Source organism: Rhincodon typus, chromosome 40, assembly GCF_021869965.1.
Source record: "Rhincodon typus isolate 14 chromosome 40, sRhiTyp1.1, whole genome shotgun sequence".
Lineage (NCBI taxonomy): Eukaryota > Metazoa > Chordata > Chondrichthyes > Orectolobiformes > Rhincodontidae > Rhincodon > Rhincodon typus.
Window position 1 is genome coordinate 16907952 of NC_063371.1, and position 15310 is coordinate 16923261.

Below are 15310 nucleotides of genomic sequence, written 5' to 3' on the forward strand. Positions count from 1 at the left end.
CTCAGACGACATGTCCATCCTGGGCCTCCTGCAGTGCCACAACGATGGCACCGGAAGGTTGCAGGAACAGCAACTGGTATTCCGCTTGGGAACCCTGCAGCCCAATGGTATCAATGTGGATTTCACAAGTTTCAAAATCTCCCATCCCCCTACCGCATCCCAAAACCAGTCCAGCTCGTCCCTGCCTCCCTAACCTGTTCTTCCTCCCACCTCAAGCTGCACCTCCATCTCCTACCGACTAACCTCATCCTGCCCCCTTGACCTGTCCGTCCTCCCTGGACTGACCTATCCCCTCCCTAACTCCCCACCTACACTCACCTTTACTGGCCCCATCCCTGCCTCTTCGACCTGTTTGTTTCCTCTCCTCTATCCATCTTCTATCCGCCTCCCACTCTCTCCCTATTTATTTCAGAACCCCCTTCCCCTCCCCCTTTTCTGATGAAGGGTCTAGGCCCGAAACGTCAGCCTCTCTGCTCCTATGATGCTGCTTGGCCTGCTGTGTTCATCCAGCCCTGCACCTTGTCTCGGATTCACCAGCATCTGCAGTTCCTACTATCTCTGATTTAATAAATTTCGATGCTATTACAGTTCAAGGTCCAATTAGAAGATAAGATTAGACCGCTATAAAACGGCATGTGGAGAAACCTAACCAATATGATGCCTACCTGAAGATGAATTTAAAGTGCATTAGATAAGAAACTGCTCGTTCCAGTCTCATGAAATTTAGACAAAAGGGACATTGAGTCATCCCAGCCCAGTCGTTGCAATGTGGACCTAGTGGGTTTTTTGCGGTCGGAAAAGTAAAGCCCATGTAAGTAATTAAATAGAATAAAAGATGACTTCCATCATTCACTGTGTCGAATTTGAGTGAAACTTTAACTCAGTTTGAGTTAAATAGTGCAGAGAAGTTCGAAAATTGCTTCGTTTGTGAATAGTGGAAGACTCTGCCATGTTTTATTTGCCACAAGGCTCTGACAGGCAACTAGCAGATTTCCAACAAAGTGAACATGCAGGTTCAGCAGGCAGGGAAGAAAGCACATCGTATGTTGACTATCATGGCAAAGGAATTTGAGTGCAGGATCAGGGATGTCTTGCTGCAGTTGTACAAGGTCTTGATGAGACCATGACTGGTGAATTTATGTTCGGATGTTCTTGATATGGAGGGAGTGCAATAAACATTTACCAAATATTAAGGAAGTAATAGCAGCTCATTTGCAACCATCGAATCAAGCGGCATGAAAGCAAAAACCAAAAGAGCTGCAGATGCTGTAATCAGGAACGAAAACAGAAGTTGCTGGAAAAGCTTTGTAGGTCTGGCAGCGTCTGTGGAGGAAATAAAATCAGAATTAACGTTTCAGGTCTGGTGACCCTTCCTCAACTGGATCCAAAACGTTAACTCTGACCTTTTTTTTTTCTCCACAGATGCTGCCAGACCTGCTGAGCTTTTCCAGCAACTTCTGTTTTTTTACATGAAAGCAAAGTTGGGTCTGACTAATTTATTAGCTTTTTTTTTTTTTGAGGGGCTCTCAACCAGAGTGGAAAGAGAGGAATCAGTAGATATGTTGTATTTGGACTTCGGGAAGGCATATAACAAGGTATCTCACAGAAGGTTGAGTCATAAGCTAAGAGCCAATAGTGTGGAAGGTTATATTGGCATGGATAGGTAGTTGGCTAATGGGCAAGAAACAACAAGTGGGAATAATGGGTCAGTTTTCACTTGACAACTGGTAGCCAGGGGGGTTCCAGGGATCAGTACTGGGAACATAACGATTTACAGTATATATAATAATGACTTGTAGGAGGGAAGCCAATGTACTGTTGACAAATAGCAGACAACACAAAAATAGATGAACAGGGAAGTTGCAAGTGGGATACAGTTTAGATATCAATAAATAAAGTAAGTGGCAAAAATTTGGCGAATGGAATATAATGTTAAAACATGAAATTGCTCATTTTTGGAAGGGAGAAAACAGCTAAAACAAAAGAATTTGTGGGAGAAAAACTGCAACACAAAGGAAGTGGGGGGAAACACAGAAAGCTAGCGCGCAGATACGGTGGGTATCAGGAAGGCTAATGGAATGTTGGCCCTTAATTCAAGGGAGACAGAGTATGAGAGTAGAGAATTTGTTCTTTCAACTCAACAAGGTTCTTGTCGGATCACACGTGGGGTATTGGGAGCAGTTTTATCCCCTTATTTAGGGAACAATATCATTGCATCAGAGGCAGTCAAGGGAAGGTATATTAGGATGATCTCCAGTATGGAGGGATTGTCTTAGGAGCAAAGGCTAAACCAATTGGAACTGCACTCACTGCAGTTTAGGAGAATGAGAGGTGATCTCATTGAAATATATTCTTAAGGGACTTGACAAGGTAAATGCTGAGATGTTTCCCCTCGTGGCAGGGTCTCGGATCAGTGTGCATCGTCTCAGATTGAAAGGGTGCCAGTTCAACACTGAGATGAGGAGGAATTTCTTCTGTTGGACACTTGCCACTCTTTGGAACTCCTGGCCACAGGGAGTTGTAGGGGGAAGAGTCCTTATGTATGTTTAAGGCCAAGATAGATAGGTTATTAATCAGTTGGGAAATCAAGGATTATTGGGAAAAGGCAGGAAAGTGTTTGTGAGGAATGTCGAATTGCCCATGATTCTGTTGAATGGCCTAGTAGGCTCAAGGAGCTGAACAAGCTACTCCTGTGGTCAGCTGGTCCTTGGGACGGCTGCACTGGCATATGGAGAGAGACTGGCTCAAGTGGGAATTTATTCACACAGAGACCTAAAAAATTCTAACAGGACCAGACGGTATGCACAGGAAGGATGTTTCCAATCACTAGGGAATGCAACATCGGGGTAGGTCATTTACGACTGGGATGAGGAGAAATTTCTTTGCCCAGAGAGAGGTGATTGTGTGGAATCCTCTGCCAGACAATGTGGTCAAGGTCATTACATTGAATGTTGTCAAGGAGTCAGTGTTCTTGGGGCTAACGGGATAAAAGGGTATGGGGAGAAGAAAGCGGAAAGAGTGTTGAGGTGGATGATCAGCCATAATCATTGAATGGAGGAGCAGTCTTGAAGGGATGAATGATCTCTCTTCCTGTTGCTATTGAGTATGTTTCTGTTAGCTTGGAAACGTTTGAAAAATAACCAGTGTATCTCCAGAGCAGGAGCTGAGGACTGCACGGTGAAAAGACCATGAAATGAAGTGATACCTCTTGGAATAATTGTAGCTGAGGAGAATTAAAATAGTCTCCAGAGGACTGTAACATGTTTCATAATGCATACAGAAGTAAAAAAAAAACTTACAGATTTCTTTTCTTATAAAGAACTGGTAGTAATGACTTATCAGTTCAAGACTATTGCCTCCTAAATGGGATGATTCACTGTGATGAGAAGTAAAACCAGAAAATACTAGTGAGACTCGGCAGGCCAGATACTTTTCTGTGAAGCACAGTCATCTGCTAGCAGGTGATGTTGATCACTGTTGGAGAGATGGGGTCCCAACTCACTTGTCTGTGTCATTTACTGGGTTCTAGTGGTGCAGGACCACAGGATAATGGTCAGTTCCTGACTTAGAGCATTTGAAGTGTTGTGGAGCTGGAGTATGGATATGGTATCAGTGGTGTGCACATCAAAATATCCCAGATAGTTGCATGAACTGGATGGGAAGAGGCTCGGGACAGCATTAATGAGCTGAACAGATGATGATTGCGTGAGAAAAGTCAATGATGGCCATGACAGACCAACTGCCATGAATCTCTGCGACAAGACACTTTGCCCAAAAAATGGGAAAATTTAGCCCATTATTTCTGTTTAATCTTATCATAATAATAATATTGATTACAGATCATCAGAATCTGGGAATGTGTGACACCCCAATGGCTGACAATTCAGACAGGGGAGAAGATACTACAACTTCAGGAATGAGAAAGGACACAAGTAGTTTCAGAAAATTCTTTGAACTATATTTTTTCGCTGATCAGTGTCAGATTTTGTAACATTATTTCCAAGCAAAGAGGTTTTAATTAATGAAAAGTTGCTTGGTAAATGAAAGTACAAAATGAAAAACTGACGAACCAAAGCGACTGGTGAATGTTGTGTCTGAAAATGTACAAATCATTCAAAGTATATTTGGCATCTCAGAGTATGAGACATTTAATCTGTTATCCATGAGCCTCTGTGTGTACGTGTTTATTGGATTCTGAGAATTTATTACGCAGCTTAGTATTATGTAAGGGTTCCAAGATATTATAGATAGAAACGACAAAGTTACCTTTATACAACACCTTGGAGCAATTCACAGGAGCATTTCAAAGCATAAATTGACATCGAGCCACTAACAGAGGACTGAACTGAAAGGTGGGCAATATTTTTCCCCATTTTAGGTTAAGATATTTTGGGACGTTTCATGCCAAGTGTACTGTCATGAATAGCAGTGATACTTCTCATATTATGTTCTGCTCCTGTTGTCATCAGTTACATGACCAAGTTCTTTGTCTTCCTGTTCGTGCAGTCACGTGGCAGGAGAGGAGAAATTCCTGCCACTGCTTGGACCTTCTGGTTTACAAGCTGCTGGCACTATATTTGAACCCCAGCTCCGTGACACTTCAGATACTGCATCTAGGAACTACTTCAGACACTGACCTCATAGGAAGCTGAAATATCTCCAACAGTGAAGCTGGGTCCCCAAATTTCAGAAAGAAGCTGGAGATCCTGATGATGGAGTGAGAGAAAAGATAGCCACACTCTACCCAGCAGACATACCTAGGAAAGCTAAGGCATAAACACAGCTGACACGGCCATAGGTAGCTGCCCAGAACAGTGCATTCGCCGAGGTCAGATGTAATGTAAAGCAGTACAGGAGAAATGTCAATGATATTCTAAGAGCGTGCCACAATCTTCTACCACCTCACACTCACTCTAACTCTGCCGCTGCACATAGACCTCACCAATGCTCACCTACTATTGACCTCAATATTCCAAGGAGCATCTCCACTCATCAGCTCTCACCTGCTTTTGCCTCCATGACGTTCAATCCTTCGTGGTGTTTTGCTAAAACGATATACAGTTCAGAGGCTGGCAGTCTGTAAGTAACGGCAAAATGAGTGAGTGCTAAGAAATGAAACTAAAAGCCGTAAGATCAATGCTGTGTTGATGTCTAAGATGGCTGTGCCTTGCAGCTTCAAAGTGAAATGGCTGAAGTGTGCAAGTCAAAGGTGTCCCTGAGCTCCAAGTTGTAGTCCTGAAGGGTTGGCATGCATTCTGTGTTGGCATAAATCAGCTATGATAATGATTCTGTTGGTTTGCCAGTGCAGACTTGGGTGGACCAAGGATAAAGGTGAATGCTATTTCTGGAGTATTCAAGGACAGGTTGGTAAAGGGACATTAAAATATAGTTCCTCCTCCAGGTAACTGAATTGGCACTATGTAGTTTCTCTGGCAACATGCAATTCTCCAATACGCTTCAATGAGGCCAGATTAGCTTATAATTAAATGAAACTGCATGGAAGTTCCTCTCACTCGTTCATGAGATCCAGAACTCACCATTGATTCTATAGGGGGAGATCAGAAATGTTTTCTGAGTCATGAATCAGATTATTTTCCTTCTTGCTTGCTGTATTTATTGTATGTCTTCCTATTTCCACTCAAAGGCACTCGAGGGAAATTTCCCTCTGAGACGTGAACAACTTTAAAGCATAAAGAAACTTCAAAGAACTCTGCTTTGTTTGAATTTATACGTACAGACTTCACCACCAAAAGAACGGGTGACAGCTCAATTAGCAATGGATTTTGCAGTCCAGCAATTAGTGAAGGTGAAATGGAAGACGAAAAGGCAAATCAAATGATCAAAAATGTTTTCTTGGATAAATAAAAGATATTTTCTTCAATTCCCATCAATGATGATGGAAAGAACAAGTGATTGTAACAGTCTAGGCCCTGGATCCATTGTTGCCTCCTTTAACAGCATCGTGGATGAAACCCCCTGCTGAGCAAGGACTCTGGCACTTGGCCTTCTCAGAGGGTTATGTTGCTTCCTCCTTAGATGTGGAGTATGAACTGAGTGTGGGAAATCCTAGATTCCTCGTTACGGTTAGTTGGTTCCAATAGAATCTGGAGAGGAGAAGAAAGAGAATTAGTAGTGAAAATTAGTAAAACCTGGTTCAGGATGAGAATGAGTTAGTGGCAGAAATGAGAGAGCATTGGAGCACAGAATGAAGCTCACTAAGTGGGTTTTTGACAGAGATTCCGGTGCCATTGCGTGAACAGTTCCTCTGCTCCAGCCAACAGCAGTTTGTTCTCTTGGCGACTGAGGAGGCTATTCTCTGCCATGCTTGCTGACTGTCTCCGCTTGATTATGAAAGATTGTGTCATTGCAGGAAACAAAAGCAGGGACAAAATGTGAGGGAATAGGATAGGAGGGGAGTTAGGGGTGACAAAGCAGAAGAGGTTGTGTGGTATTCTCAGTGACTGAATAGGAAGTACAGAGGATAGGAAGGTTTAATTTTTTAGGAGGATACGGTGAATGAGAGCTGTTCAACGGACTTGTTTTATGCAATAATGAGAGTTACAGCCCATGAACAATGGCAGAGTTAGTAGATGCTGGTGGTCCTGTGAGTGGAGAGAAAGTAGTAGAACCTCCCCTTGCAGAACACAGAAAATGATTAATCTCTTTTTCACAATATGGTGTGTTTCTTTTCCATACCCACACTACAACAACTTGGGTTCCTAAGTCCACCCAGGCTGGCAGAGTCTCGCAATCTCTTTTGGCAGTCAGGAGGAAACTGCACTGCTCTGTTCTCAAACACCCCAAACACAATCACAGTTGGAGAGACGGAAATGAGCTCCCTTGTGTGCCATTTACAAGGTTCTATTGGCGCAAGACTGCAGGGTAAGGGTGAGTTCCTGACTTATAGGATCTGAATTGTTGTGGAACTGTAGTTTGTGATGCTCATGCCAGTGATACCATCTCCAATCTCCCAGCAGTGGTGAGAACCTGTGCCACTCGTTCTACGTGTTAGCATGAACTGGGTGGGAACAGGCGGTAGTAGTATTAATGAGCTGACAGCAAATGATTGTGTGAGGAAAGTTGACTATGGCCATGGCAGACCAACTGCAACGAGTCTCCACAACAGCACACTTTATCCAAAAAAAAAAGGCAAAATTCAGTCCATCGTTTCTGTCTCATCCTCCTATTAATATGTTGATTACAGATCATCAGAATCTGGGAATGTGTGACACTCCAATGGCTGAAGATTCAAACAGGGACGAAGATACAACGACTTTAGGAATAAGAAAGGAAACAGGTAGTTTCACAAAATTTGTTGAATGTTTTTTTTTCCCCTATTAAGTTTCAGATTTTGTAACATGAAAGGGCATTTTAATGTAATGAAATCGCTTGGTAAACAAAAATGGAGATGATTTGGATTTGGCGACCAAGTATAGTGTGTCAACGTTTATGGGTGACACTAAGATGAGTGGTAAAACAAAGTGTGCAGACAGCACAAAGTCTGCTGAGGAATATTTCTTAGGATGAGTGAGTAGACAAAGGCCTGGCAGATGGAGAATGATGCTTGCAAAGCCATTTGGTAAGGAGAACAGCAAAATGGACTGTTAATCAAATGGTGAAAAGTTGCAGCATGCTGCTGTACAGAGGGCTTTGAATAGGAAATTAGAGATGCATACAGAAAGGATGACTTAAATATGCATATTGATTGCTACCAGCTTGATAAATCCAATGTGATGGAGGAGGATTTCCTAGACTGTATGAGGAATGATTTCCTCAACAAATATGTCGAGGAACCTGGAGAGCAGACCCTCCAAGACAGGGTGTTGTGTAATGAGAGAGAATTAATTCGCAACCTTGGGGTGCAAGATCCTGTTGAGAAGAGTGACCATAATATGTTAGCATTCTTCATTTAAGATGGAGAGTGACGCAGGTAAATCTGAGACTAGGGTCCTGACCTTTAAAGAAAGCTAATTTTGATGGCATGATGCATGCATTGGTTAGGCTAAACTGACCAAGGATACTTAAGGGGTGGTGATGGATAGGCAATGGCAGACATTTAAAAAACACATGGATGAACTTCAACAATTGTACATCCCTGTCTGGAGTAAGAGGAGAACACGGAGGATGGCTCAACCATAGCTAACAAGGGAAGACCATAAGACATCGGAGCAGAAATTAGGCCATTCAGCCCATCGAGTCTGCTCTGCCATTCAATCATGGCTGATAAGTTTCTCAACCCTATTCTCCTGTTTTCTCCCCACAACCCTCGATCCCCATCGCAATCAAGAACCTATCTATCTCATTGAGTAAATATACTCAATGACCTGGCCTTCACAGCCTTCTGCAGCAGTGAATTCCATAGATACACCACTCTCTGACTAAAGAAGTTTCTCCTTATCTCTGTTCTAAAAGGTCTTCCTTTGACTCCAAAGCTGTGCCCTCGGGTCCTAGTCTCTCCCATCAATGGAAACATCTTCCCAACATCCACTCTGTCCAGGCCATTCGGTATTCTGTAAGTTTCAATTAAATCCCTCTTCATCCTTCTAAACTCTATCGAGTATAGATCCAGAGTCCTCAAACGTTCCTCATATGTTAAGTGGTTCCAATAATGAAAAATTCTCGTGAACCTCCTCTGAACCCGCTGCAGGGCCAGTACATCTTTCCTGATATGGGGTCCAAAACTTTGCTGAGTACTCCAAATGTGGCCTTGACCAGAGCCTTTTAAAGCCTCAGAAGTACATCCTACTTTTATATTCAAGTCCCTGCAAAATAAATGCCAACATTGCATTTGCCTTCCTAACTACTGACTCAACCTGCAAGTTTACCTTTAGAGATTCCTGGACAAGAACTCCCATGTCTCCTTTCACTTCAGCCTTCTGAATTTTCTCCCCATTTAGAAAATAGTCCATGCTTCTATTCTTCTTACCAAAGTGCATAACCTCACACTTGCCCACGTTATACTCCATCTGCCACTTCTTTGCTGACTCCCCTAACCTGTCCAAAACCTTCTGTAGTCCCCCCACACCTTCAATACTACCTATCCCTCTACCTATCTTTGTCTGTAAACTTAGCCAGAATGCCCACAGTTACTACTTCTTCAAGATCATTAATGTATAAAGTGAAAAGTTGTGGTTCCAACACTGACCCTTGTGGAACACCACTTGTCACCAGCTGCCATCCTGAGAAGAACCCTTTTATCCTCAGTCTCTGCCTTCTGCCGGAGAGCCAATCTTCTATCCATGCGAACAGTTGCCTCTAACACCATAGGCCCTAGTATACCGTTTTGGATACTGTTGGGGGGGACGACTTACCAGGGGTAAGCCATGGGGTACAGGTCTCTGGCACAGAGTCTGTCCCTGTTGCTCAGAAGGGAAGGGGGGAGAGGAGGAGAGCATTAGTCATTGGGGACCCCATAGTTAGGGGGACAGATAGGAGATTCGGTGGGAACGAGAGAGACTCGCGGTTGGTGTGTTGCCTCCCAGGTGCCAGGGTCCGTGATGTCTCGGATCGTGTTTTCGGGATCCTTAAGGGGGAGGGGGAGCAGCCCCAAGTCGTGGTCCACATAGGCACCAACGACATAGGTAGGAAAAGGGATGGGGACGTAAGGCAGAAATTCAAGGAGCTAGGGTGGAAGCTTAGAGCTAGAACCAACAGAGTTGTTATCTCTGGTTTGTTACCCGTGCCACGTGCTAGCGAGGCGAGGAATAGGGAGAGAGAGCAGTTGAACACGTGGCTATAGGGATGGTGCAGGAGGGAGGGATTCAGATACCTGGATAATTGGGGCTCATTCTGGGGTAGGTGGGACCTCTACAAATGGGATGGTCTACACCTGAACCAAAGGGGTACCAATATCCTGGGGGGGAAATTTGCTAATGCTCTTCGGGAGGGTTTAAACTAATTCAACAGAGGGGTGGGAACCTGAATTGTAGCTCCAGTGTACAGGAGGTTGAGAGTAGTGAGGTCATAAATAAGGTTTCAAGGTCACAGGAGTGTACTGGCAGGCAGGAAGGTGGTTTGACGTGTGTCTACTTCAATGCCAGGAGCATCCGGAATAAGGTGGGTGAACTTGCAGCATGGGTTGGTACCTGGGACTTCGATGTTGTGGCCATTTCGGAGACATGGATAGAGCAGGGACAGGAATGGTTGTTGCAGGTTCCGGGGTTGAGATGTTTCAGTAAGATCAGGGAAGGTGGTGAAAGAGGGGGCGGTGTGGCATTGTTAGTCAAGGACAGTATTACGGTGGCAGAAAGGACGTTTGATGACAACTCGGTAGTATGGGCTGAAGTTAGAACGAGGAAAGGAGAGGTCACTCTGTTGGGAGTTTTCTATAGGCCTCCGAAAAGTTCCAGAGATGTAGAGGAAAAGATTGCAAAGATGATTCTGGATAGGAGTGAAAGTAACAGGGTAGTTGTTATGGGGGACTTTAACTTTCCAAATATTGACTGGAAACTCTATAGTTCGAGTACTTCAGATGGGTCAGTTTTTGTCCAATGTGTGCAGGAGGGTTTCCTGACACAGTATGTAGATAGGCCAACAAGAGGCGAGGCCACATTGGATTTGGTACTGGGTAATGAACCAGGCCAGGTGTTAGATTGGGAGGTACGTGAGCACTTTGGTGATAGTGACCACAATTCGGTTACGTTTACTTTAGCGATGGAAAGGGATCGGTATAAAACGCAGGGCAAGAGTTATAGCTGGAGGAAAGGCAATTATGAGGCGATGAGGCAAGATTTAGGATGCATAGGATGCAGAAGGAAACTGCAGGGGCTGGGCACAATTGAAATGTGGAGCTTGTTCAAGGAACAGCTACTGCGTGTCCTTGAGAAGTATGTACCTGTCAGGCAGGGAGGAAGTGGTCGAGCGAGGGAACCGTGGTTTACTGAAGAAGTTGAATCTCTGGTCAAGAGGAAGAAGGAGGCTTATGTAGAGATGAGGCGTGAACACTCAGTTAGGGTGCTTGAGAGTTACAAGTTAGCCAGGAAGGACTTAAAGAGAGAGCTAAGAAGAGCCAGGAGGGGACATGAGAAGTCTTTAGCAGGTAGGATCAAGGAAAACCCTAAAGCTTTCTATAGGTATGTCAGGAATAAAAGAATGACTAGAGTAAGATTGGTGCCGGTCAAGGACAGTAGTGGGAAGTTGTGCGTGGAGTCCGAAGAGATAGGAGAGGTGCTAAATGAATATTTTTCGTCAGTATTCACACAGGAAAAAGACAATGTAGTCGAGGAGAATACTGAGATACAGTCTATTAGACTAGACGGGATTGAGGTTCATAAGGAGGAGGTGTTAGCAATTCTGGAAGGTGTGAAAATAGATAAGTCCCCTGGGCCGGATGGGATTTATCCTAGGATTCTCTGGGAAGCTAGAGAGGAGATTGCAGAGCCTTTGGCTTTGATCTTTATGTCGTCATTGTCTTCAGGAATAGTGCCAGAAGACTGGAGACTAGCAAATGTTCTCCCCTTCTTGAACAAGGGAAGGAGAGACAACCCTGGTAATTATAGACCAGTGAGCCTTACTTCGATTGTGGGTAAAGTGTTGGAAAGGATTATAAGAGATAGGAATAATTTGATTAGGGCTAGTCAACATGGTTTTGTGAAGGGTAGGTCGTGCCTGACAAACCTTAGAGTTCTTCGAGAAGGTGACCAAACAGGTGGATGAGGGTAAAGCGGTTGATGTGGTGTATTTGGATTTCAGTAAAGCATTTGATAAGGTTCCCCATGGTAGGCTATTGCAGAAAATACAGAGGCATGGGATTGAAGGTGATTTAGCGGTTTGGATCAGAAATTGGCTAGCTGTAAGAAGACAGAGGGTGGTGGTTGATGGGAAATGTTCATCCTGGAGTTCAGTTACTAGTGGTGTACCTCAAGGATCTGTTTTGGGGCCACTGCTGTTTGTCATTTTTATAAATGACCTGGATGAGGGCGTAGAAGGATGGGTTAGTAAATTTGCGGATGACACCAAAGTCGGTGGAGTTGTGGATAGTGCGGAAGGATGTTGCAGGTTACAGAGGGACATAGATAAGCTGCAGAGCTGGGCTGAGAGGTGGCAAATGGAGTTTAATGCGGAAAAGTGTGAGGTGATTCACTTTGGAAGGAGTATCAGGAATACAGAGTACTGGGCTAATTGTAAGATTCTTGGTAGTGTGGATGAGCAGAAAGATCTCGGTGTCCATGTGCATAGATCACTGAAAGTTGCCACCCAGGTTGATAGCGTTGTTAAGAAGGCATACAGTATGTTAGGTTTTATTGGTAGAGGGATTGAGTTTCGGAGCCATGAGGTCATGTTGCAGCTGTACAAAACTCTGGTGCGGCCGCACTTGGAGTATTGCGTACAGTTCTGGTCACTGCATTATAGGAAGGATGTGGAAGCATTGGAAAGGGTGCAGAGGAGATTTACCAGGATGTTGCCTGGTATGGAGGGAAGGTCTTATGAGGAAAGGCTGAGGGTCTTGAGGCTGTTTTCGTTAGAGCGAAGAAGGTTAAGAGGTGACTTGATCGAGACATACAAGATGATCAGAGGATTAGATAGAGTGGACAGTGGGAGCCTTTTTCCTCGGATGGTGATGGCTAGCACGAGGGGACATAGCTTTAAATTGAGGGGTGATAGATATAGGACAGATGTCAGAGGTAGGTTCTTTACTCGGAGAGTAGTAAGGGCGTGGAATGCCCTGCCTGCAAAAATAGTAGACTCGCCCACTTTAAGGGCATTTAAATGGTCATTGGATAAACATATGGATGATAATGGAATAGTTTAGGTTAGATGGGCTTCAGATTGGTTTCACAGGTCGGCACAACATCGAGGGCCGAAGGGCCTGTACTGCGTTGTTATGTTCTATGTTCTTCAGCTACCTCCTTAAGAACTCTGGGGTGTAATCTGGTCTTGGTGATTTACCTACGTTCAGTCCATTCTGTTTTTCTAGCACCTTCTCCTTGCTGATGGCCACTATTCTCCGCTCTGGCCCCTGACTCTAATTTTTGGGATATTACTCGTGCCTACCACTGTGAAGACTGACACAAAGTAATTATTCAGTTCCTCAGCCATTTCCTTGTTCCCCATTACTATCTCTCCAATGTAGTTTTCTCGCAATCCAATGTCCACTTTTGCCTCTCTTTTGCCCTTTTAGATATCTAAAGAAACTCTTACAATCCTCCTTTATATTACTGACTAGCTTACCCTCATATTTGATCTTCTCCCTCCTTATTTCATTTTTGCTGCCCTCACGTCTTTGTAAGCTTACCAATCCTCTGGTTTCTCACTGCCCTTCGCCACCTTGTATGCTTTCTGTTTTTGCTTTTATGCTATCCCTGACTTCCCTAGTCAGCCATGATTGCGTCATCCCCTTTGTACCATGCTGCTTTTTCCTAGGGATGAATTTTTCCTATGCCTCCTGAATTACTCTTAGAAACTCCAACGATTGCCGATCCACTGTCTTTCCTGCTAGGCTCCTCTCCCAGTCATTTTGCCCAGCTCCTCCCTCATGCCTCTAGTTGCCTTTATTCAGCGTAATACCATTACCTCTGAATTTATTCTGCAATTTGAGGGAGAAGATAGAATCCATCATATTATGATCACTGCCTCCTCAGGGTTACTTCACCTTAAACTCACTTATCAAGTCTGCCCCATTGCACAGTACTAAATCCAGTATTGCCTGTTCCGCAGTGGGCTCCACCACAAGCTGCTCCAAAAAGCCATCTCGTAGACATTCCACAAATTCCTTTTTCTTGCAATTCACAACCGCTCCTGAATTCTCCTTTCCCGTCATTTATTTCCTACTAGAGGAAGCTTTACCCTTCCCTGTCCTACACACACACACACACCCGGCCCTCCACAACGCTTTTCAGTTTCCAGTCCTGTTGACCACCCTAGATACCCTTTTCGCTAGAATGTTGGTCCAGGTGGAGATCATCGCAGTGGTACAGATCCCTCCTGTTCTAATACTGATGCTAGTGTCCCATGGAAAGGAACCCCTCTTTTCCACACCACTCCTTTTAGCCACGTGTTTACTTCACAAATTCTGGTGTCCCTATGCCAATTTGCTCGTGGCTCTGGCAGTAATACGGAGATTGTAATCCTTAAAGACCTGCTCTTTAAGTTCGTTCCTAGCTCCTGATAATCCCTGAACAGGTCATCTTTCCTAGTCTTGCCTATGTTGCTTGTTCCAATGTGGACCACAACTGGACCCTCGCCCTCGCCCTCGCCCTCGCCCTCTCAAGCCAATCCGAGATATCCCTTACCCTGGCACCGGGCAGACAACACACCATGTGGGATTGTCGACTTAACTGTCCCTTGACAACAGTTCCTCCTCAAACCCCTGTTTGGTAGTGGTGACTGCACCGATACAAATCTTCACCATCAATCAGCATCGTCACTGCCTTCTGTGGGATAGTGTTAAAGCTAAAGAGAATGCCTATAAATTGGCCAGAAAAAGCAGCAAATCTAAAGAATCGGAGAAAGTTAAAAGTTGACAAAGGGGTTAATTCTGAAGTGGAAAAGAGAATATGAGAGTAAGCTTGTGGAAAAACCTAAAAACTGACTGTAAAAGCTTCTGTAGATACATGAAGAGGAAGAGACTGGTGAAGACAAAAGTAGGTCCCTTACAGTTAGAATCATGTGAATTCATAATGGACAACACAGATGGCAAACCGGTTGAACAGATACTTCCAGTTTGTCTTCACCTAAGGAGGACACAAACAAGCTTCTGGAAATACTGGGGGTCAGGGTCAGGCATGAAGGAGGAAGTGAAGGAAATCCTTATTAGTCAGGAAATAGTATTGGGGACATTGATGGGATTTAAACCTGAAGTCTCCAGGGCCGAATGTTCTGCATCACAGAGTACTTAAAGAAGTGGTCCTAGAAATTTTGGATTCATTGGTAATCATTTTCCAGCATTGTATAGGTTCAGGAAGAGCTTCAATGGACTGGAGTAGCTAACGTAATCCCATTCCTTTTTTAAAGAGGGAGAGAAAACAGGGAATTATAGGCCAGTTAGCTTTACATCGGTGATGGGGAAAATGCTTTTATGGATATAATAACTGAACATGTTAAAAAGTAGAGACGGGATCAGTCCAAGTCAACAGATTCACTAAAGGAAAATCATGCTTGTCAAATCTTCTGGAATTCTTTGAGGATGTGACCAGAAGAATCTCTAGAGAAGGGTGAATCCGTGGATGTTGTATATCTTTACTTTCAAAAGACTTTTGTCAAGGTCCTACACAAGAGATTAGTAAGCAAAATTAAAGCTCTTCATGTCTAAGGCAATTTAGTGATGTTGATGGAGAACTGATTGGCAGACAGGAGGCAGAGAGTTTGAAAG

General features: G+C 44.1%; 1 protein-coding gene across 8 annotated transcripts in view; it reads left to right on the forward strand.

Moving 5' to 3' along the window:
- LOC109919868 (NACHT, LRR and PYD domains-containing protein 12-like) overlaps window positions 1-15310 on the forward strand; it is a 79436-nt gene that overhangs the window by 2879 nt on the left and 61247 nt on the right. For 6 of the 8 annotated variants that reach the window (XM_048618639.1, XM_048618641.1, XM_048618645.1 and 3 more), the window contains exon 2: window positions 7205-7297. In XM_048618639.1, the coding sequence (XP_048474596.1) occupies window positions 7222-7297 (76 nt within the window). In that variant the 5' untranslated portion in view covers window positions 7205-7221. Of the gene's footprint in view, window positions 1-726; window positions 812-7204; window positions 7298-15310 lie in introns of those variants that run through there. The other 2 variants (XM_048618640.1, XM_048618644.1) reach the window with 2 other exon arrangements.